Source organism: Dunckerocampus dactyliophorus, chromosome 5 (genome assembly GCF_027744805.1).
Source record: "Dunckerocampus dactyliophorus isolate RoL2022-P2 chromosome 5, RoL_Ddac_1.1, whole genome shotgun sequence".
Taxonomy (NCBI): domain Eukaryota; kingdom Metazoa; phylum Chordata; class Actinopteri; order Syngnathiformes; family Syngnathidae; genus Dunckerocampus; species Dunckerocampus dactyliophorus.
In genome coordinates this window covers 30235102-30260125 of record NC_072823.1, presented here as the reverse complement: position 1 = coordinate 30260125, position 25024 = coordinate 30235102, and the positions used below count along the sequence as shown (strand labels likewise).

Sequence of the window (25024 nt, the reverse complement as noted above, 5' to 3'; positions counted from 1 at the left end):
CATCAAACTGTTCAACACGTTCAGGACATTCAGCCTACCCATATTTATACTGAGAAACAATTCAAAATGTTCCCAAAATTCACACTTTCCATAAAACTGCTTTTACCTACAGTTTCTTGCACATTTCTGAACCGATTCACCTCATTCCAGCAACAACTCATTCAACAAATTGAGGGCGTTCATACAATGAGCGTTCATACTATACTAACTACTTCCACATTTCTCAACCCCTTCGGATAGTTCCAAAGTCAAAATTCTCAACTCATTTGGGATATTTTGCCTTCCCGGTACATTGCGTTATCATGCTAGGTGTTGGCATGTTACCATTGCTAGCATTTTTAGCTATTTTCGTGGGTAGACACATATATTAACACTTAGCACTATCATGCTGGTGATTAGCATGCTAATGTTAGCATGTTAGCATTGCTACCATGTTTACGTTAGCATCGTAGCGTTTTTTCCATTTTCAGAGGTAGACACTTAAAGACTTAGCACTATTATGCTAGGTGTTAGCATGCTAGTGTTTGCATGTTAGCATTGCTAGCATGCTAACATTTGCAAAGTAGCATTTTCAGCCATTTTGATAAATAGACGAGTATATAAACATGTGGAAATCCGCTCGAGAGACCGTGTATGACTTTATTCTCCTTGTGGCGTCTGCTCCCAAACTGCAGGGGACAGTGTATCGAAAACACACATCTACCACGGTACTAAACCGGAGCGAAAGTAGTTTGCCATTGTTTACTGGACTTCCAACATGGCGACACTTGCTCGTCTACTTCTTGAAGAAGAGGAATTGTGTTGTATTTATTTGCTGCTGCGACAGAAAAGGGGGAGAAGGTGGTCCCTTCGTCCTCGAAATGACTTTAAGTCATTCTTTCTGACGCCACAGGGACTCGTACCCTGGCAGAAGAAAGACTTCCAAAAGGCATGGTGAACATGGCAAAAGAAAATAAAAAACAAACAACTTCTCCTGCTCCTTTTTTCCGCGTGTCTCTGTTGAGGTAGTTAGGAAAACGTGGGGGTGCGCGGAGTGGGAATTTTCCGCATGAAAGGGGCCGCTCGAGGGGGCGTGGTTGCGTAAATGACCTTGCGGATCTGGAAAGCATAAAACAAGCTTTACCACTATTATGCTAGGTGTTAGCATGCTGACGTTAACATGTTATCACTGCTAGCATGCTAACATTGTATTGTATTCTATCTATAACGTATCTTTTTACCTTTTTGTTTCTACATTGTATTCCACCCATACTTCATCTTTTTATCATGTGACGTTTTAATTTCACTCTATCTATAACTTATTTTTTCATCATGTTGTTTAGACGTTTTATTTGTGTTAGACCTTTTTTTCCCATTTTATTTATACTATATATTCTATTTGTACCCTATCTTTTATCTTTTTATTTATATTGTTTGCGCTATACTTTGTTGTCTATCATTTATTTGTACATTTTATTTTATATACCGAGGCTTTTTGTCATTGTATTTTTAAATATATAAATAAATAAATGTGATTCTACCTATAACTTGTTTTTTATCTGTTCATTTCGTCTTTTTATTTGCGTTATGCTTTTTTTTTACCATTTAATTTATAGATTGCATCCCATTTCAAACTTTGTTTTTTAAAAATCATTTTATGTATATAATCGATTCTATATGTACCTTATCTTTACCATTGCATTTATAGGTTGTACTGGATTTAGAACTTATTTTTCAAATCATTTTATGGATGCTTTTTATTCTCAGGCTACCTCATCTCTTTATCATCTCATTGATACATTTTATTCGATGGATACCTCATCTGTTTGTGGCTGTATTCATACATCTTATGCTATCTATACCTTGTCATCTTATTTATTTGTACATTTTATTCCACCTATACCTCATTTTATAAAATCATTGTATTCATAACTGTTATTCTTTCAGTTGTTTGACACGTGAAACAGAACCACGGAGGCTCGATCCCGTCAGGTTCTGTGTTGATTTGATTTAATCAAAAGGTTTTTGGGTGTCGACGTGCTCTGCAGCGACCCCGAGCGGATGGAAGTGACAACTGCATCGGATTGGGCCTTCTACAACGGTGATGACGTCACACGTGGTAACAAGAAACCCGCCACCGGATCAGAAGCTTCTCGAACCTGCTTCCTGGTTTGGAATGACTATGACATTATTAGGACAGTAACATTGTTGAAATGTTACATTTCAAGTGTTTTAATGTTGACTTTTAAATGTTAAATGATACATTTTAAATGCTACGTTTAAATGTTAAAAAGTGTAAAATGTTCAATGTTTGGTGAATGTTGTTAGACAATAATAACATCATCGAGATAATACGCACAGCAGGAGACAGTATTTTGGTTTGTTTTATAATTTTTGGTTTAAAACAGCTCACTTGGGGTTGTGAGAAAAAACCTTTGAATGACTTTTTAAAAATGGTTATCTATTAAAGATTAAAGAACATTGCCTTATGCCAATGTTAAATCTTTGAATTATTTCACTTTTTTTCTTAGAAATCACTTTTTATCGGACTGATCACTGGTGGTGTTGAAACATCATACAGAAGAGAGGTGGCGGACCTCATAGCTTGGTGTCGTGATAACAATCTCCTTCTCAATACAGATAAGACTAAAGAGATGATCATCGACCCAAGAACAAGGGAAAAGGAGCCGCATAGACCCCTGTTTATTGATGAGACTGAGGTGGAGAGGGTGAAAACCTTCAAGTTCCTTGGCACACACATCAGCGAGGACCTCACCTGGTCTCACAACACCCAACAAATTCTGAAGAAGTCCCAAAGGAGACTGTACTTCCTGAGAAGACTGAGGAAATTTGGCATGTCCACCACAATCCTGAGTTGCTTCTACAGATGCACTATGGAAAGTGTCCTTACCGCCTCCATCACTGTTTGGTACGGTAACTGTACAACACGTGATAGGAAGGCACTCCTGCGGGTGATCAAGACCTCACAGAACATTGTTGGGGCAGCCCTCCCCTCACTGCAAGACATTTATAAAACTAGAGTCCTACGAAGAACACACAACCTCATCAAGGACAGCACACATCCACAACACTCATTATTCACACTCCTACCGTCAGGCAGACGCTACAGGAGTTTGAAGTCCAGGACCACAAGGCTGGCAAACAGCTTTTACCCACAGGCCATCAGGCTCCTCAACGAAGCACTCGCACACGCCGCACGCAACACACGCACACACTCATAGCACTTTATTTATTTATTTATTTATGTATTTATTTGTATATTTATTTGTATTAATGTCTCTTCTGTTGTTGTTGATTAATTTATTGGTATTTATGTTTATGTATTTATGTTTCTTATGTTCTTATTCTTTCTTGTGTTTTCTTTCTTTTCTTGGGCGAAAGAACAGAATAAGATTTTCATTGCACAGCAGAACTACCTGTTTTACTGTGCACATGACAATAAACTTTTTGTATGAACTTGATTTTGGGTTTCTTTGTATTTTAATTTCTATAGTAAAGTTCATTTTCTATATCAACATATACATAACATATACATAACATATACAGTATGATAATAATGATCTATACAAATGAATCAACCGTTTTTGCACGGGGAGACTAGTACAAGGAAAGAGTTATGGGGGGGTTATTGGAGCCTAATTGGCGTGAAGTTGTAAACCCCTCCCGCTGTCACCTGATTGGCCAGGCCTCAGATGACGCCTTGCGTCTAACCCCGCCCCGTGCCGACCTCACACGTATAAGACGGTCCAGGTCGGCTTGTGAAGGTCCAAAGGTGTCAGCGAGTGGACTCCATATACCCCCCCCTCCCCCACATGAACACAGGTTAACACACGCCAGCGCCTTATTCCGCCTCCGCTCGGTTGTGTTGCTGCTTTGGTCTGGACCTTGTTTTCGTTCGCGGCCGGTTTGGGTCACAGCCAGTATGGAGTTGTCGGACATCTCCTTTCCAATGGCGGCTGCTGACGACTTCTACGACGACCCCTGCTTCAACACCAGCGACATGCACTTCTTCGAGGACCTGGACCCCCGTCTGGTCCATGTGGGCCTACTCAAGCCCGACGACTCGTCCTCTACCTCGTCGTCCCCGTCCTCGATGTCGTCCACCTCCCACCACCAGCACCACCAAGCGGACGAGGACGAACACGTCCGGGCGCCCAGCGGGCACCACCAGGCGGGCCGCTGCCTGCTGTGGGCCTGCAAGGCCTGCAAGAGGAAGACCACCAACGCGGACCGCAGGAAGGCCGCCACGCTGCGGGAGCGCCGAAGACTCAGTAAGGTCAACGACGCCTTTGAGACCCTGAAGCGGTGCACCTCGGCCAACCCGAACCAGAGGCTGCCCAAGGTGGAGATCCTCCGCAACGCCATCAGCTATATCGAGTCCCTGCAGGCCCTGCTCCGGGGGGGCCACGACGACGGATACTACCCGGTCATCGAGCACTACAGCGGGGACTCGGACGCCTCCAGCCCCCGGTCCAACTGCTCGGACGGCATGGTGAGAGGCTGATGCTGGGCTCGGTTCCGTTTCTCTCACTTGTTCTGTTAACGAATATTTTATATCGTAAATTATTTAAAATTGCACATTTACTTATATATTTTTTTAATTCGTTGTCATTGATGACCTAATATTAGAATGTAAGTAATAACATACATAGTATGTAATATACTCATCAATTACGTGCTAGTGCTGTTGATTTCTTACGTGTAAACGAAATGATAAGAAACAAAAAAGTCAAGTCATTAACGAAAGAAAAATATTAACAATTAATCTTAATTATAATATAATTATATTACAATACAGCGCATTATACTACATTATATTATACAATCCTAACGAAAACTAGGTTTTATGGGTTTTAAACTTTTTTTACAAATATTCCTTTCATTTTTAAGATAGACAAATCTACAATAGCTGCTGCTTATAATAATACTAATAGCAATAATAATAATAATAATAATAATAATAATAATAATAATGTTAAATGTTGTATTTCTATGCCATGTTTGCTCTTTTTAATGATCTTATTCCTTATTATTACTATTTGAAATGGGCCCACTATCAACTGCGTTCACGTTTACGCACGTGAATGAAAATAACCGATGTCGTGTTTTCAATGAATGATTTATTCGTTTTAAGTTCCAGTGATTATTGGCTGATAATACTAGAACTCTCGTGTTGTTCTGCAGACGGACTTTAACGGGCCGAGCTGTCCTTCCAACAGGAGGGGCGCCGCCTTTTTCAACGACACCCCCAGCGGTAAGAGAATAAAGCATGAGAAGTGACTTGAATTGACTGTCGTTGTAAATGTATGAGAAGATAATAACTCATATGCTTTTACGCTTGTATCGCGTGTCCGGTTTCAAATGCAAAATGTCATTTGCAGTGAAATATTGCAGTGTTATAAAACGAGGTCATGTGATAAGTCAGAATAATAAATGCATAATAAATCAGGAAATGAACAACGTTTACGCGCAGGTTCCGTGAAGGCCGAGCGGACCTCGGTGGTCTCCAGCCTGGATTGTCTGTCCAGCATCGTGGAGCGCATCACGACCGACGCCAACAGCGGTCTGGTAGCGCCCGGGTCGCCGTCGGCAGACCTCCAGGCTGGTGGGGAGGCCTCCACACCGGGACCCGCACAGGTCCCGTCCCCGACTGGCCTCCACGACCCCAACCTCATCTATCAAGTCCTATAGAGGGTCCAGAGCGAGGATGGAAAGTCCGTCATTGCCTGAATTCTGTGTTTTATTTTCTTCTTGTTTGTGGCAGACATATTTAAAAGTGTATTTAAGTTGACCTTCCGTGCTCGCTGCTAATAGTCGAAAATGATCAAAGCACTGCAATGCTTTTTTTTTTAACAAACAACTTTGTCTTCTTGTTGTATATTTGATGAGTTTGGACACACGTGATGATGATAGTAATGAACATGAGCTGTTGGTCATCCACCTACATTCCTCTTCAGCAGCTTCACGACCTCCACGTTGACGAGAAAAGTGTATAAAAAAGAGCTCCGATTGGAAACAAGTTGTCTCGATTGTTGGACGGAGTGCAGCAGTGCAGAGGACCATTTTTGTGTTTGTACAGATAGAACGTGTAAATAAGATGTATTTAATGCTTTTCTTTCTTCAACTTTATATTTATACCTAAGAGTGACACTCTAATAAATACTTTATTTATACAAAAATATGCTTTTTTCCGCTCTACCAATTCTTTTTGTGACAGCCATGAAGTAAATATTTGTATGTATTGCATTTTCCGTTTAACGTGAGCATGAATGCAAATATTTTACTTGCTGCATTTAGAGCTGGGGTGTCCAAACATTTTTCCAGCCAGGCTCTCATGGTGGAAAACAGTGGTGAACAAGTTTGTGAAAATGGACTTTTGCATAATTTGGACTTTAGCATAATTTAGGGCAATTTTTATTAGGTTAATAAATTCACTTCTGTAAGTGTAGAACCACAAAACTCACCTCACACACCAGCGGCCTTCTCCTGTTCATACTACAGCAAAGACTTTGGGAAAATGTGCTTTTAGATAATTTTGTGGAAATTTTAATAAATGCAATTGTGTGACATGTCCATAGCGGAAAATTTCCGCAAACGGTTTAAAAGCACGTTTTCTAAACTAATTGTCTATACTAAAATGGACTAAAAGTCCATTTTCGTATATATTTTTGTAGACTCCATTTTTTTTGTCATGTCCCCTCTAAGGGACAGAAATGTTTTCATGCCCCCCTCCCGATTTGAAATACTATTGGGAAATGAATCTATCTGTACTGTCCAGGCTGAACCCGAAACTGAAACCAGGAAAATGCAACTGAAGAGCAGTGCAGCATACACGCATATTCAAGAGTTAAAGTGCACGTAGAGTACCATAAACATGCTGGTATTAGGGGAGAAACAATACGTGTACCTGTATGGAACCATTCAATACACATGCGTACCCAACCGGTAATGCTCGCGTTCGATTCTGGCACGTTGGGAGAGGCGTTATCTTCACTGTTCAGGGCAGATGGCAGACAGGGTGTGTGGCGTCGTGTGGGTGAGCGGTAACCCTAATTCCACCCAATAAAATAAAACTGCACATTTCAGTGTGGCCTTTTATTGTGGGCAGTCTAAGGCACACGTGTGCACTAATCATGGTGTCTAATCAGCATCTTGATATGGCACACCTGTGAGGTGGGATGGGCGATCTCAGTAAAGGAGAAGTGTGTCATGTTACGCAGGACAGGAGCGAGTACTTCCTGTCCTGCGCCCTTATTCTGGCGAGCGGTGCTTCCGGATGGGACAGCCGCTCCACGCCTGGTGGCCGCACAGCTGCCAATGTTCATTAGCGGCAGTTAAAAGACCAGCGCCGTCGAATGCGCTGGTTCATTGTCATTGGACCTCGTTGCCTTACCGGTGCTGTCACCTAAACTTACGTGTTTATATTTTATATTTTTCCCACAGATCTTCTCCTCTGTCGCTTTTGGTTTTGTCATTTTGTGAATCCCTGCACCTGTGCAATAAAATTACTTTTATTTTTGCACTTCGGTGCCTCCTCTCTGCAGACTGGGGGTCAAGTTTTCGACAGCAGCAACCCAATCGTGACAAAGTGCTCACTATCACGCAGTTAGACAGATTTGTGAACAATATTTGAGAGAAATGGTGATATTGTGTGTGTGGAAAAAGTTTTACATCTTTGAGTTCATCTCATAAAAGATGGGAGCAAAAACAAAAGTGTTGCCTTTATATTTTTGTTGAGTGTATGTACTGTACTGGATTCACACTGTGGGTCGGGTAGGCTGAATTGAGGGGGAACACTGACCTCTTGTGGTGCGATAGCAGTACAGCGCTTTCTTCAGCAACGTAACTGCCGACTTCTCCCTTCTTTACCCCTCTACGTTTATACATTTATCAATGGCACGCAGCTGTTTTTTTATTGGCCCACCACACAATCTCAAAATATAATTTAACAAGAAAACTGAAAAACCCAACAGCAAAAATGGAAAAATCTGCAGTAAGTTAAAGATAAAGTATTAAGACAAAAAGTTCACGAGAAAAAGTCGCAATTTTGTGAGAATGTTCGGAGGAGCGGGCCGCATGGTGGTCTAGTGGTCACGTTGGCCAACACAGGAACAGCCTGGTTATCGGGAAGATGTAGGTTTGATTCTCCCTTGGGCATTTCTGTGCGGAGTTTGCATGTTCTCCCCGTGTGTGTGTGGGTTTTCTCCGGGTACTCCGGCTTCCTCCCACATTCCAAAAACATGCATGTTAGGTTAATAGGCGACTCTAAATTGTCCATAGGTATGAATGTGAGTGTGAATGGTTGTTTGTCTATATGTGCCCTGCCATTGGCTGGCCACCAGTCCAGGGTGTACCCCGCCTGTCGCCCGAAGTCAGCTGGGATAGGCTCCAGCATGCCCCCGCGACCCTAATGAGGATGAAGCGGTATAGAAAATGGATGGATGGATGTTCCGAGGAGCTTCCTTTTTGTACCATGACGTTGGAATACAATGGAATACATGACGTTGGAGCTTTTTGCTAATGGCATCATGTTTGTGATTGATTGATGATTGATGCACATCAACATTTAAGGGACTGTTTGCAACTCCCAATATAAGAATATCTCCAATAAAAATGGTCTTAATCATAATTGTCGTGCAGGCCAACTGACAATTTGGAGTCGTCGTGTGGTTGTGATAGCCACTGTAGCATTAGCAGCTAAACATGACCAAATCGCTATCATTTGCTGGCACAAAAAAAAAGCTAGTGTGGGTGTGTGTTACATGGAGAGGGTTGGATGTAACACTTGCAACACCTTCCAAAGTAAGTGCAAAATGTCCTTTGCAAACAGTCCCTTTAGGAGTTAGATAAGAGAAGTACACACAAAAATAACCGTTTGTGTCACCAGGCGGTGGCATCAGCCGACACGCCAGCTGTTGAAAAAGTAATCCCAAAGCGTGCTGTTCAAATATCGATGAACAGCACTGGATCAGACCAGCCGATATCAATGACACCAAACACACGTAGAACATGACACACATTAAAACCCCCACAGATTGAATAAACAGAAGAAAACTACGCGTTTTCATGATGCTAGCATCCGTCCCATACAGGGTCAGTTAAGTCATTGTCAATACGTTATGTAAATGTCTGATAGAATTACACAAAATGTATGTTGAAGAAATACCTGATGTGTTTGTATTGCCGTGTTATTCATGTGGAACGTCAATAACGTCTGTTGCTGTGTACCCCCTACTGCTCTAATTCGTGTGACACCTTTCATTAGATATTTGGGCCACGCCTTTTTTCTTCCCTTTTTGTTCCAAGTGAGAGGTCGGCGCCCGTATAGCTCCCGAAATTTGTGTTTTAATTTAGTTTAGAACTTTATTTCTTATCCTTTCTTGTCTTGTGTTGTAATCTGTGTAGGGGGCACGTTATTCGGCCACATTGTGACTGCATATGTGTGTTTTACTTCCTTCAGAGTAAAATGAACTGCAACCCTGTGTCTGTCGTCACGCCATCAACCACAACGCAGAGAGACAAACACCACCGTTTACACCGATACTGCCCTGGTAGCGATAATATCATGGACGGATGCACCCAACGCTATCTAGTTTACATGGAATGGAGGAGGAGGAGGAGGACTTAATTACAAACAATATCGAACATATTTAACCGAAGAACTAGAACATAATGACAAATATCTATATTTGTCATTATGTTCTAGTTCTTCGGTCGCATTTAAGCAAAGTTGATAAATCATGTCAGTGACCCTATAAGTTGGAACATCATGAAAAACAAAACAAAATGTTTTTGGAAAATAGATTGCAGAAAATGAAAATAGCAGAGCTGGAAAACAAATTGACAATAAAGCCAAAATATTTGCAATTTTTCTCTTAGGAAAAATACTGTCATATGAAGATTTTTTGAAAGTTGTAATACTATGAGAAACACAGTAATTTTTGGAAATTTATGAAAAGGTACAGCAGAAATGCAAATGAAAATAAAGTATCCATGTGTGTTCTCGCCTGGGTTTTTTTGTGCTGCAGCAAAGAGTTTTTATTTCTGGAAATGTACTTTGCCAAAAATGAAAAGCCAGGGCCGACCACAGAGACAGAGGCGGAGGCCGCCAAGGTTTGGGGATTTTGTTGTTGACCCCTCGGGGCGAGGGGCTTATTAAAGCGGGGGACAGTGTGACTTGTGTGCATGGGCCTTTAAGGGGCGGGGCTTGGGAAGTGACGGTGCGAGGTCACAAATGATCTGTGTAATATATCTGGATAGCTCATACGTCGCACCCGCCCGTACAAGCCGCTGAAGCCAAAGAGACGCCATCTTACCACTCATATCTCGACCACATTGGCACAGCGTACATAGTGTACAAAGCAGATGAAGAGGCTCGCAGAACATCTATATTTTACATTAAAAAGCGGGGAGATTCTCCCATTCCTTCAAGTAACGCAACCTTCGTCCCTTAAAAACCATTTGATACGTTATTCTCTATCTTTTGGCTATATTAAATGTACTTTTTCCCTTCCAATTCTCATTGCCTTTGGGACAAAATTCTACTGTGCACCCTGGCTCAGCACTCCCCTATAGCAATGATAGTTTTACTCCTCTAGAAAGAGATTTTCATTTGAACTGCATATCCCATCCCTTTTTTCCACTAAAATCCATGGTCATGATCCTTTACTTTTTATTCTTACTTTCATACAATTCACTATGCTCTCGTCTGTACAAAGTATGAATCATAAAAGAGACAAGTTTTAAAATCATTTCACATTTGCTGATTTTTTTCTGATTGTTTGTGTTATGAAATAGAAATAACCTCTTTTCTGATATAGAAATATATTTGAACAAAAAACACAGGAATAATATGTGATAACCGTAATGTGTAATAACCATAAACACACACACACACACACACACACAGAAAAAACAACAACACTGAAACAATACCATATGCTTTGGGTAAGACAATACGTTGTTTGCAATCCCAAACATACCGGTATGCATGTTCAGTAATATTATTTTCCAGAACATATCATATGAATGTTCGTCCACAGCCTTTGAACTGGCGATTTGTGCAGTTAATAGCTGCACATGCAAGCATCTTAAGGCAAAATTTGTGTCCAATCCGAATTAATAAAAGAAGTTCACCACGAATGCAAAAGCTTGTTGAGAAGTGTTTCTTGCGAGTGGCAAAATGGCGGCCGTGTGGCTTCACAAGTCATCGCCAATGAGCTATCCAGATATATAATACAGATTAGTGGAGGTCACGAGCAAGAGAGCTAGCTGGGTGTTGAGAGAGTTGGAAGTGTGTGGATGCTGGCGTGGGTTGTGGCCTACAGCAGCCCTTGTGTGAATGTAAAGTCCTGCAGTGTTCTCCGCTGTTAATAAAGCGATTGAAGTGCATCGGCGACGTGAGTCTCTCCTTCCCCACAACCAGGTGCATTACAGTATATATATATATATATATATATATATATATATATATATATATATATATATATATATATATATATATATATATATACATACACAGTATATATATATATATATATATATATATATATATATATATATATATATATATATGAAGCAACAAGTTTGTGAAAATGGACTTTCACATAATTTAGGGCAATTTTTATTAGGTTGTTTAAAAAATCACTTCTCGAACGTGTACGACCACAAAACTCAACTCAGTTTTGTTTCACAATTTTCTCCAGGGCGCGTTTTTTCAGTTTTTTTTTAGCCACCTCTTTTCCTTCCCTGCGACTTTCTGTTAACATGCTTGGACACAGAGCTTTGAGAACAGCCAGCTTCTTTTGCAATGACCTTTTGTGTCTTGCCCTCCTTGTGCAAGATGTCAATGATCAGTCAATCATCAATCATCAGTGTTCCCCATGATTGTAGAGCCAAAACAGGACTAGACTAAGAGAACGTTAAAAGGCCTTTGAATGTGTTGAGTTAATTAGCTGATTAGAAAGGGACACAAGCTGTCTTCAATGTTGATCCTTTTCAAAATATTCTAATTTTCTGAGATGTTGTCAGTTATAATCATCAAAATGAAAAGAAATGAACACTTGGAATATATCAGTCTGTGTGCAAATGCATCTATATAATATAGGAATTTCACTATTTGAATAGAATTACTGAACCTTTCCCTGATTTTTTTTTTTTTTGAGCAGCACATGTATAAGTATGGAATCAGAGGAGTGCCAAAATTAAAAGGTAATACGTGTGGAAATACAAAGAGAATCAATAATAAAAAATACACAAATGTAGTCATATTCTTTTTCCATTTTTGTCATTGTTTTTTCTGTATTGTCTTTGTTTTTTCCAATTTGCTCTTGTTTTCCTGTTTTGTATTTGTCTTTTCCACTTTCGTTTTGTCATTGCATTTAGTAATGACAAAGACAAAACAATGATTTCTGTATTCTTTGTTTTTTCCATTTTGGTGTCGCTTTCCCTGTTTTGTCTTTTCCATTTGTGTTTTTTCATTTAGTAATCACAAATGCAAAAGCATGCAAATGCACAAGAATGACCCGCCCACAGCCTTTTCTGTGGGCAAAGACAATCCAGAAATCATTCTTTTGTCTTTGTCATGACTAAATGAATGTAAACTACATTCAGTGTTGCTTAATGACAGTCACTCGTTCACCAGCAGGACTTAAGTAAACATGGTCTGGTCCTGGTGAAGCCAAGAGGGTGAGGGTGACACCCCGACTGAATCAAGGCAGACAGTAGCATAAACAATCAAGGGGCTGTTTGCAACGCTCAAGGTTAACCAAGCAGCAGCTAGCATGTTAGCATAGTGCTTTCAATACCAAAAAGCATGGAGACTTGTCCCAATTAGCATCAGAAGTGACAAATTGTGGTTGCTATAAGCTATACATTCAATGATAGCCAACATTTGCAGCTGAGGTGAAAAAGCCTATCATTCATATCAACTTCAGTCTTACTGCTTTTAGAAATATTTCAACTTTCTTGTTCAATCACTTGTCTGATTTCTTCTCATATTTGACTCCCATATTCCAAACCCAAATTACAAAGGAAAATACAATTTCAATGCTGCTAAAATGACATCATTTAACGTCGTAAAGCAAACCTTTTCTTGTTGGAATGCCGTTGTTTGGTATTTTCCAACTATTTCTTCTTTTCTCCTCTAATTTTGTCATTATTCCCGTAATCATTCTCATCTCTTAACTTACTTTTTCTGGTCAGATGAGACTTTTTTCTTTAACTTTATGACTGATGTTGTTGTGTTTTAGGTGTGTTTCTATTTGTCCCGTCTTGTCACACAGCATCTTATTATTTGCTGTGTGCATCATTTTAGCTGCTGGGAAATGTAGAAGATGAGCCAATTTCAATAAGTGATTCAAGGCTAACACAGATGCTGCTCCAAAATGTTGACTAAAATGTGAATGATTCAATTTCTGTGTGATGGCTTGTGTTAGCTCCTCTACTGCAAATAGGACGAGCTTCAGTTTGCAAATTGGTGTCTCACAGGTTGTTTGGGATCATGTGCACGCCGATTATGATCAGGATTCGTGAAAGCAACTGAATAGAAGGCAGAGTGGTGATCTTTCAGCACCGACGTCTTTGAAGGAGCAGCCGTCACACAGCCGAGACCGTCCCATCACTGCTGACAAATAAATGGGCGCGTCCTAGAGCATGTCAAATCATTGAGTCTGTCTGTGAAGAAATCAGGTAAAAAGTTACGAGATGAAGGTTTTGAAAGTGTTCATCAATCATGACTGCATTTCTGCAAACACTACCTTCCCGCATGTCCATACAATCTTCGGTACCACCCAGGTTTTTGGGCTCGCATGCTGCCCATGTAGCATCCTTGCTGTCTGCCTCTCCATACTTCTTCACAGTGAACGTGGAACCATCACTCCATTTCCACACACCAGTCTGAAAAATGAAAGGATGAGTTGAAGCTATGAATTTGGCATCCTGTTGAGCAGTGCTGACCTTTTTTCTCATGAGAGTTACTTTTACAACATGAACATCTTCATAGATGATTCCTACAACACTGGCGTACATGTTGGTGTACACAACACACACGTCACACACGGGGGGGGGGTCACAAGATCTGGCCAGATGAAAAGGTGAGGAGATTTGTGGTTTGGAGAAAAACGTTGTGGTGGGAACACGGCAGGCGGAAGCCAATCAGGTTGTCACGCATGGCGTGGCTACCATGGAAGTGGCGTTACTGGAAGCGTACAGGAAGTGCACCGTAGGCACCGCAATCCAAGCTGGTCTGGGGGGTGACATGTGCATGTTTTCCAACGGAGTTGAACAGCTGTGGCGCCGCGTTCACGTCCAAGCACAAGCTCTACCAATTCTACATTTCATCAAACGTACTTAAGTTTTGTCCGATGACGACACAGAGATGTTGGGACTTCATCACCTGGCGCTTCAATTTACGCTCCTTTACGTTTGGCTCGGTGCCAGCTAGAACCCGGTGGAAGTTAGTTTTAAACACTCCAAGCTAGTAGCAGAAATGTAAGTCAGGCGTATTGGTGAGCACGTACTGGAAGATAAAGGGTGAAGTGGGTGTCTTGATCATCAATAATGCTACTGTGGCCATCACAACACACCTCATACGTAGTGCTGGGCTGCACTTGCTCTCAATACATCTTGTTGTGGGACAAGAAACATTTCAAAAGGCACCTGCATTGCTCCGTGACATCATTAACAGCTCATCTTGTCCTCCAATGTCGTGCATGGTCTCGTCTCGTGAGTCGGCGTGGATTGAAAACATACGTGTGTGTGTGCATACTGTTGACAGTAGCATAAAAATATTTGAGCAGGTTTTAAGGGCTGGAAGGGCTGGCATACCTCAGCCAACCACCAGGTCTTCTTCTCATCAACATGCAGGTAACATCTTTTCTCATGGTAATGCCACGGCGGAGGGCAACGGCCTGTGAGGATAAAATATTTACTAAGAAAAAGCACAAAACAAAGGGAGCATTCATTGTAAACATCAATTGATTGACATGCTAACCTGCTATCATCAGAAGATCCTGTGAATGTAAAACAATTATTCAACTGAAGCTTTTCTTTTGCTTGACTCTCAAATGACACTGTTGTTTTATTTCAGCCTGTCCCCAAATACTGTCAGTAAAAGCTGAGATATGTGGAAGGGCTAATGTGAAATCATCTCTCTACTCCGGTTTGGACATGCGCAATGGTGCTCTTTTTCATTGACTTCCATTTTCACTTTCTTCTCGTCCTTTTTACTTTATTCCCACAATATTGTCACTTCATGCTCATAACATTCCAATTTAAACAGCAGCTTTTCGTGCCAACGTTATTTTACCCTCGCTATGGACTGCGTGCTGTCCAAGTGTTTGTTCCTATGATAAACAAGTCCTATGTGCCTTTTTCCTTCCAAGCGCAGTGCACCATACGCTAGTGACTTGCCAGCTAAACCTGTGCTGTTTTTTTAATAAATACAAAAAAAGGGTGCTAAGCGGAAAGAAGTGGTAGCAAAGTAGGAATGTAGCATCTGTTCCAATCAGGACTGGAACGTAAAGGTTCCTAGCTAACACAGGTTGCAGGGGGAACATAAGAGCCAGTGTGCATGCCAGCCAGTCATGTTCACCACCGAGTCTTCAATAAAGCCAAGTTATGTTCAATGCTGGACTTTCTAAAAGAATATTTCTAATAGAACAAAATGCTTTGTTTTTCGCTGGACCTTTTGGAACACATCAATGACCAAAACTGACGTGAATGAACTCAAACATCAAATGTTTGTGTTTACATGAATACTCTTCAACTCGGCCACGTCTTCTTGGAGTCCATCCTGGTTAGCTGTCTGGTCCTGTAGAAGACATGTTGTGGGTCACTATACTCCAGTCCTCCAGTCCTTCCTGTCCATGCATAAAGTACCCATGTGTGTTTTTACCTCGCCCTTCACTGCTTCAGCCAATGGCACGGTGATGAAGATGAGTCCAATCACGAAGGTCAGGCGGAGGGTGGCCAACGGGAGGATAAAAGCCTTTGGAGGCTTCTTGCCCGCCATGTCCAGCTTGCTCTGCATGTTGCAAGTTGTTGTGTGACGAGTCTGCCTGTACTGGAGAAGATGGAAGAGTGGAAGAGGACACTTGATCAACTCAACTCCGCTAGCTTTTCTTTTCTATTTCTTTACAGGAGCCTGTCAGCTTGTTGAACATGTCTTCATATTTACGTCAACATTCTTTTGTTGTTCAATCCATGTTTAGATTTACAATTTAGCTAAATAGGCTATAAATAGGTAAGTAGGTATGAATGCCAGCGTGAATGCTCGTTTGTCCACGTGTGCCCTTCCATGGGCTGCCACCAGTCCAGGGTGTACACCGCCTCTCGCCTGGGATAGGCTCCAGCATGAGGATAAGTGGTAATAAAATGGATGGATGGAGAAAAGCCACATAGGTGAAATAGCCGCTAGAAACAACACTAGCAGTCACTTGGGTGAAATGTGATTGTGGACTGAATGCTGCACTCCATCATCCAGATGACCCCCCCAGCTTGTTTTTCATCACTTTGAAACCAAAACATGCACTTATCCGGCACACACGCCAAGTTCCCAAAGTGCCGTAGGACACGGTGTCCAACGTGCAGCCCGCAGGACACTGAAAGTTGAAATATTAAAAAATGTTTTTAAAGTTGAAATATTATGAAAAACGTACAAAACAAATCAAGTTTGGGAGGGGGCGGTCCTAATGTTGCCAGGAAAATGTTCAATTATTTAAGAAGATGAAATATTTGGAAACAAAGCTCCTGACTTTTTTTTTACTTGCCAAACTTCACTTTGCATGATACGAAATATCAAAGTGGCATCCTTGCACTTTTCAGTTTGTGACCCTCACTGGAAAAGGTTTGTCCACCCCTGCTTGAGAAGCAATAACAGTTCTTACTTACCAGTTGGCTATCAGGTCTTGGATGCTTACTGTCGCTTGTTTCGCGTCTTCCAGAAGTGCAGCCTGCAACGATAGCTCCTTTATAGCAACATGTCACAGGAATAATAAACATGTCCTTGCCATTCTGTTCTGTTTTCTTTCACTTATGCGGGTCCTGGCAGACTTCCCTGTCCCCGGCCACCTCTTCCAGTTCCACCGGAAGGACACCGAAGCGTTCCCAGGCCAGCTGTGAGACACAATCCCTCCAGCGTTTCCTAGGTCTGCCCCGGGGCCTTCTCCCGGCTCCTGGTGGTCATACATGTAGAAAAATCCGATCTATCCGTTTAAAGCAGGGGTGTCCAAACTTTTTCCACCAAGGGCCACATACTGAAAAATCAAAGACTGCGGGGGCCACTTTTACATTTTTTAAACCAGCCCTTTTAGACATGCAGCGACGTTGTTTAATTTAATAAAGACGGCTTGCATGACAGAGCGTATTATAGGTATACATTTTTTCCTCCTACATTACCCTTTTTGCCTATTTTTATTCCAAATATATACTTTCTTTTTGTATATTTTTTTGCGTAATATTATGGCTTCACTCTCAGAACAACTTTTTCCAGACTTAATTTTCAAAAATTTCAACTTTGTCTTTGTTTTGTTTGTTTCTCACGTTATCATTTTTTCCTTTATTTGTTCAACTTTATACTATTTTTCCTCTTAAATGTCTTAATCATTGCAAAATTACTGCTCTTTAATTTTTGCTGTTTGAGGTCGTTTTATTCACTTGAGACCGAGGAGACATGTGGGTCTACGCCAGACGGTGTGGGACTTTTCTTTGAAGATTCGCTCAGGTGCCTCGAAGCTGCACTCGGGATGAGGTGTACTACACATTTGAGCCAGTAGATGGTACTCGAGTATAGTGTACGGCGTACCTGTGTGCCACAGAATTGTTCCCATTTCAAATGAATGGGGACTTTTTTTTCTGACATTTTTCAACCAAATCCGACCACCTCCAAGACAGAATGTTCATACAATACTTTCCTACAAGAGGGGGACAAATATGAAAAAAAAATAAACCGAAAACACATACGTGAAAACAGCGCTAAAAACACATCACATTATGCATCACGAGGCCTGTCACGATAACACATTTTGCTGGTCGATAATTGTGAATTTTTCAAAGTTCCATATTTCTTACATTTCTCAACCAATTCAGACCCCCTCCAGGACCGAATGTTCTCATCAATGGAGAATGTTTATTTTTGCAAAAATTTTGGTCTACGCCATACGGTGTGGGCCTTTTCTTTGAAGATTCCCTCAAGTGCCCCTCCAAAGCGGTCTCTCACTCCTCAGCTGCACGTAGTGATGGGTCAATCGCGAACAAATCGGTTTTTAGAAATAAACTACAAGCCGACTCGCGTGGGTGGGAGCCAATCAGGAGCTGATTTATTTTTCCTTTTGTTGCTTACTGCTAAAGGCAACACCTCCACCATTGTTTAGGTTGCTGTCGTGTTAAGTTCATGCTAAGTGGTAATGCTAACCACGCTAACGTTAGCGTGTTTTCATTGCTAGCATGCTAAAATTAGCATTGTAGCATTTTTAACCATTTTCATTGTATTTTATTATTCCTTTTTTTGCTTATTTTATTTTCTCCACCATCTCATTACGCTTCGGCATTCACACGCAATGTCTTCAGACACTGCAATCATCTAGTTTATTTATGTTATATTTCACATTTTGCTGATATGCTTTTTAAATCCAAATGTTGGATCCAAAATGACACCAAGACGTTTGAACTCTGTCAACTTTGTGGTCTCTTACAGAAACATGTGGTATACTTTAGTTTTCCAGTTTTGGTAAAACACAGTTGTGGAAAAAAATATTGTACCACCCTTGTTTCTTCAGTTTATGGATCCGTTTTAATGCCTGGTAAAACAAAAGGTACGTTTGTTAGGACAAATATAATGATGGTTTTCTTAATAACCAAAATCACTTCAGTTCTTACATGAATAGTAGCTTGTAGGAAGAAAAAAAATCCTGAGTGGGTAAATAATTATTACCAGTAGATTTTAGAATAACTGTTTGCATTGATGTTTATTGTTTGAATTGTGGTTGAGTGTCTTAAAATAAGTACAGTATAGATACAGTATAACTGTTTAATCCTACCCCCCATCCATTCCACATCTTGTACAGTGCATATTATTCACGTCCTGCATTCCACGTAATATAATAATCCGTGTAATAATACATTTTTATTCTAACCTTTTCTTCTCATGTTCCTCTAACATCATATTTCTCCTCTCTAATAGAGAAATACTCTATGACGTTATTGTTAACTTTATGCATTATTTTAGCAGCTTGAAAATGTACTAAATCAGCTCATATTAATATGTGTGATTTTAAAAATAAAGGGTTTGTATGTTCTCTATACGCGGCATTATGAATGACCTCACCCATCTTTTTTGCAGCGAGGGAGTGAAGATTGCTTTTGTAAAGACTGTCCCATATCTCCACACAGTACGTTAGACATGGTCATACCAAAGAACAGTAAAGAGTGTGGAGTCATTTTTGAGCAAGAACATATTTTGCTTTATTCATTATTGAAGTATTTCTCGCCACCTTTTGTTGTATATTTGTGAAACCCGTGCAACCACAGAAGAACTCGACAAGACTACTTTATCTATTCTACCAGCTTAACAATAGCACCTCTTTTCCGAATGAGCCGGATTTATCGACTTATCAGTTACTAAAATCGGTTGAAAACGGGGGGTGGAATCATAATAATATTAAAAGTGACGCTGATGTTTATTTATTCATTCACACAATAAGAGAAAAAACATCTGAGGGGATCAACAACTCAAGTGAATGGTTCTAACACAGCAAACCATACCTCTTTCCACTGAAGTGATATGACTCATCACTTCTGTAACACGTACTTTGAATACAATCAGTTCTGTCAAGAGACAGAAAATGTACTTTTAAATCATTTTGGGGAATTTTCACAAGAATTATCGTTAATAAATTCAATTCTGTTACACGTCCGTTCAATAGTTTCACTTCTGTGAAGAAGAGTGGGACCACAAAATTCACCTCACGCGTACGCCAAAATTAAAGTGTGGATGCCAGTGCAGAGGAACAGACAAAAAGGAGGAACAAAAATATTTCATACAAACAAAGGGTGTCCACGAGGGAAAAAGTACAACATGAATCAGAAAATCCACAACGGGTAACAAAACAGAAAACGCTGACAGCAAAAGGCTGACAGGAAAAAAATAACTAGCACTAATATAACAAATAAAGACTTGAAGAATTTGTAGACGGTCCCTGCCCTTCCGGCTTCTCATAGAGATCAATATAAATCAGACTGCACAAAGACGGCTCGTTTAGATAAAAACTGGGTTGCAGCTGTTTGTCTGTGTTGCCACGGTTGGAAAGAGGTATGGTTTACTGTGATAGAACCATTCACTTGGGAGTTATTGATCCCGGCAGTTTAAATCTGTGAATGTTTCTAACTTTGCCGCAGTAAGTATACGTACACGGAAGTGCAATGCTCTTAAACAGTTTTGCGAGGGAACGGAAAAGCAAAACTGCTTTGCGTTATCTCGCAAAGGTTCTTTGTTTTTTACCCATCATATTTTTGTGTCCATGTCCCCTCTGAGTCTCCGACACAAGAGCTCACTGGCGGGCTTTATAAAATAAAAGCGGACGCAAAACGCAACGGACGTCCCCCGTCATCCCACATTTGTGGACCTGTGCCCTTTGAAAGGTTATTTTCAAACGCCGGTGAAGTACATGAAAAATAAGTGCCTGAAGCCAATCACTGTGGAAAAACCTATTTCTAAATCAAAATGTATTTTAAAAGTTGACTTTGTTCCCGGTAACATTCGCGTCATTTTCTGAATCCCATTGCCATGATTCCAATTCTCTTGACCGCTTGATGGCGCCACAGAGCAAACGTAAGCAATATTCATCACAACTTACAAATCGGTACTCTGAGTTCTTCTCTGCTCCTATGCGGCTTCTTCCGGTCCACTCGCCTGGTAGTCTTGTCATCATAAAACATCATTTAAAGCCATGATATATACACTGTATATATGCACGTGTCACCTACATCACTCCTATAAAGTAAGGCAGTCCAAATGTAATTTCAGAGATTTTTTCATAGATGCACGTGTGACGCACACAAAATGTATGGTCACATTTGGGAAATGTATTTTATTTTGTTTGAGTATAACAGGGAAATTGTGATTGTTTTGGGTCATTATTCTTGTAAGCAAAATTGCACTTCCATTGGAACAACTTGTTTTTGTTGAATACCTCATAATTAATGGGACATTCCTAGTTTCGCCACGAGGGGGCCGTGCAGCGATTCTCTCTCGCTAAAGGACTGACGTAACTTCCTCATTCTGCTGAGGAGGCTTAATGGAAAAGACACCGCTTGCACGTCTCGCTTATTTATCCCTGTTTTAACAGGTGGGTGTCCATTTAAAGTGTCACGAACGACATGTACATATTATTAATCTGCTTAGGGACAACTAAGGTGTATTTCTGTGACATTTGGGAAAGATTTCAGTGGTTTTGTAGCCACCTTTGAACACTCCAGTATTTCCGTTTTTTTCTGTCTGTTGTTCTTTGTGTAAAATGGCGGATCCCGCTCGTTGGTGTCGCTAACGAACAGAAATTATCCTTTTGGCTCCAGAACACGCACATATATATATGTATATAATATAATGTGTATATAATCTAATTTGATGGGATGTTGATGATTATATGTTTGTGACTTGTTGGATACATTAAGGTGATGTTAAGCACTTTGGGGAAAAACGTCTGTTTCTAAGCCTGCCATTTCATGCACATAGATATTCACTCAGTGCCCAATACATTAGTTGCAATATGCTAGCCTGTTGAATACATAGTTGAATATGCACTATGAAAGAAAATGTCTTTATTCATGCAATTGTCTTATTTTGACAAGAGAAGTATTGAGTTTATTTTAGAGAAATTTGATATATGTGGTGATGACTCAGAAGAACCCAATGTTGCATATCAATGTTTGTTAATGGAATGTAAATAAATTCTGCTGAGGAGGCTTAATGGAAAAGACACCGCTTGCACGTCTCACTTATTTATCCCTGTTTTAACAGGCCATTACACCCTCCACAACCAGCGGAACTATAATCTCGTTCATGGGTTCTCATACTGAGACCTGTAACACACGTGTAACCAGCATCACTTCTACAGCCTAAAAGGAGTGACGTGCAGTTACCAAAAGATCGATACCCGATACGTGAGCATGGAAGTAAGCTCATGCCACGTGCCCACCGACCAGAAGGGCTCCGTGATGCTGGAGTCTACTACACACATACAACACATATTGACAGAGAAAGTAGTTTTCCACTACCTGTGAGCACTGATCATATCTTACTGTGTTCCATACAGCTACTAAAAGTTGAACACCTCACTTTAGACGGAGTGTAAAGTTGGCACCTGGTAATATGTTTGCACTTATTACCGTGGCAATCAAAAAGAGTTGGAGTGATGGGGTGCTCTACATAAAACTTTACACCAAACGTCCTTTCTGCTCTGTCACCAATAACGGAATACCACAAAATATTTCAACACGTTCAATCCCAGCCATTTTTCAAAAGACAACCTCTTCAGTAGCGGCCATTTTACACCATACTGACTGATCACACAGAATATTGTGTTCCATGGCTTTATAAACATGGAACCTACCAAAGGAAACATTAGACTCCCTCTTTCATCAGGAAAAAAAGTTTGTTTCTACCCTTTTTCCTTCTTTAGTAATCAGCAGTAGAACATAGTTAAGTTTCAGGAAAATTTCAGTTCCCGACTAAAACCGGGCGAAAACAGCTTTTGTGAAAAGATACATTTCAAACACAACTTTCACTTTGACACAAATATTTTTGGCTTTTGTGACAACTCAAATATCTAAACAACTACACCGACATAAACAACACACAAAAAATGTTGTTTTACATCAAAATAACAATTCATTTACAAATATAACACCATGAACTCTTTACAATTTTCACATTTGGAACTAAACTGTGTGTGTGCACTCATGCACGTGCGTGTGCATGCGTTAAAATATCCCTACATTGTATTACTTCTGCCCGCTACACTCCTCCACGCCTTTCCACTTCCTCCTTGCTGTCGAGTTTTTATACACAAAAGACGCATGCCGAGCTCTTATAAAATGCACTTCTGCCGCCTTGTGGCTGTTTTTATGGTGTAAAACTACATGAAAAGCCATAATAATGTCTTTGGGAGCACAATGAAGAAGACAACAACCGGCATGGGGCACGGCTCAGGTGGTAGAGCTGTCATCTCCCAACCTGAAGGTTGCGGGTTCAATCCTGTGTCCTCCCATGATCATGTCAAAGTGTACTCCGCCACGAAACCCCTGGTTGCTCCTGATGCTGCGTTATCCGTAGGTCAATGTGAAAGACCATTTACCGTACATAAGTTGCACTGGACTATAGCAAGTTGCTTTTATGGGGGGAAACATTTTTTATAAAATCACAGAGCAGAACAGAACAGAGCAGACAATCATCTTGAAAGGCAAGTTCTAGTAAAAACAATAACATGGAGAACAACAGGCGTCTGTTGACGCAAGGTGAATAGGTGGCATGTTCACGTAACATATTAACACTTATTCAGATAACGATAGCCTAAACAACATAACAAGACTTGTTTACTTGCATAATATGATTTCCCTTTTGGGGGCATTTGTGTTCCGGCTTTCTCAGGTGTCTTCATAAGTTGATGCATTGTACATTTTCAGTGGTAGAGGAGTGATGGGAGTAGCAGATACTGGCACACAAGCCTCGAGCGCCCGCTCTAAAAAAACATGTGTAAGTGGCTCCGGAGTATAAGTGGCAGGACAAGCCAAACCATGAAATAAGTGAGACTTTTAGTCTGGAAAATACGCTAATCATTGTGGTCTGATAAGGACCTGTGTTCCATCCCAGGCTGTGGCATGTGACTTTGTGCTTGTTATTTTGTTTGAAAAACACTTGATGTATTGCTCCAAAACATGCATGGAACTAAACTCATGTTGGAGTCAAATAGCATAAAAACAGCATTTAAGGGGCAGTTACGTCCTAGAGATGTAGTGACCGCAGCTGCCCGGGGGGCCCAATGGCAATTTTTTTCATGGGGTCAAGAATTCCTGGTGGCACAAAGCACTCACCGGTGCTCCATTTTGGCTTTGTACCCCTTCCCGGTATTGTTCAGAACTTCATCAGCTGCAAATTCAAGCTACTTTTCTGAGACCCTGATTGTGTTAGATGCCGTCTGACAGGATGGAAAGTGCAGCGTGTTTTATTGTGAAGGCCAGAAGGAAGTGTGCTGTTTTGGCTTGACGGCAGTGTGGTGTGATAGTGAGACGACGCTGCGTGCGAACAATAAGCGCCTCCCCAGCTTCACGGCTGCCACCCCACACTTTTTGTACACCCCGTACGTACATTTTCATTGAAAATGTCACTCATCCTTTTCCTCAGCGTCGGTACAATATTGCACGAAACAAAGTAGTCCCTTTATCCTGTACTGTATGGTTCCGTCAACTGGCGTGGCCACGCTGACCCACCATCTGTGCACTTTTTATAGACTGCTAAATAACACGTCATGGGGCCAAAGGAAGTTGTGAGTGGCAGCAATTTGATGCAGAAGGTGAGAAACGCTATTCAATTCAATCTCATCAGGACGTAGTCCCATCCATTCCTCATTTGTAAAATGAGCATTATTTTCTATAAAATGTAGCTCTTCTTCATATTTCTGGGTTTCTGGAACAGAATAATTGGATTGACATTCTTTCCTACTGGAAAAATTGGCTTGTTTTTTTGTACATTTTGGTTCTGGTGCTCTCTTTAGGAACAAATGAAAACTGGAAACTGAGGTGGGACTGTATTTGGCGTATATTTATAGAACAGGAGACAAAGCCTGCTATTTGTATTATTAGCAATAAGCAATAAGATTTCAAGTTTTTGTCCTATGTTTTGTTCATTTTTTTGAACTTTTGCTGTTTTTGTTTAGCTGTATTTTTAACTCATTAAATACCGAAGATGTATTTATACGTTTTTATAAACCCCAACGCCCGATCCCAAAGACGGATGTATACATCTTTGACC

General features: G+C 40.7%; 2 protein-coding genes across 3 annotated transcripts in view; one reads left to right on the top strand and one right to left on the bottom strand.

Annotated features, from left to right (window-relative positions):
- The first annotated feature begins 3788 nt into the window (after window positions 1-3788).
- On the top strand, window positions 3789-6589 carry LOC129181322 (myoblast determination protein 1 homolog). The gene is made up of 3 exons (XM_054776379.1): window positions 3789-4492; window positions 5185-5254; window positions 5474-6589. Exons 1-3 carry the CDS (start codon window positions 3923-3925, stop codon window positions 5689-5691), a joined length of 858 nt encoding a protein of 285 aa, XP_054632354.1. The 5' UTR covers window positions 3789-3922; the 3' UTR covers window positions 5692-6589.
- A 6155-nt stretch (window positions 6590-12744) lies between these two features.
- The window catches only part of ldhd (lactate dehydrogenase D), a 45639-nt gene continuing 33359 nt past the window's right edge, over window positions 12745-25024 (bottom strand). Inside the window, exons 12-16 of one of the 2 annotated variants that reach the window (XR_008570493.1) lie at window positions 15896-16063; window positions 15752-15811; window positions 14827-14909; window positions 13758-13896; window positions 12745-13674 (exon numbers count right to left, since the gene is read on the bottom strand). The gene's annotated coding sequence lies outside the window, so the exon portion shown is untranslated. The remainder of the gene's footprint in view (window positions 13675-13757; window positions 13897-14826; window positions 14910-15751; window positions 15812-15895; window positions 16064-25024) is intronic. The other variant, XR_008570494.1, reaches the window with a different exon arrangement.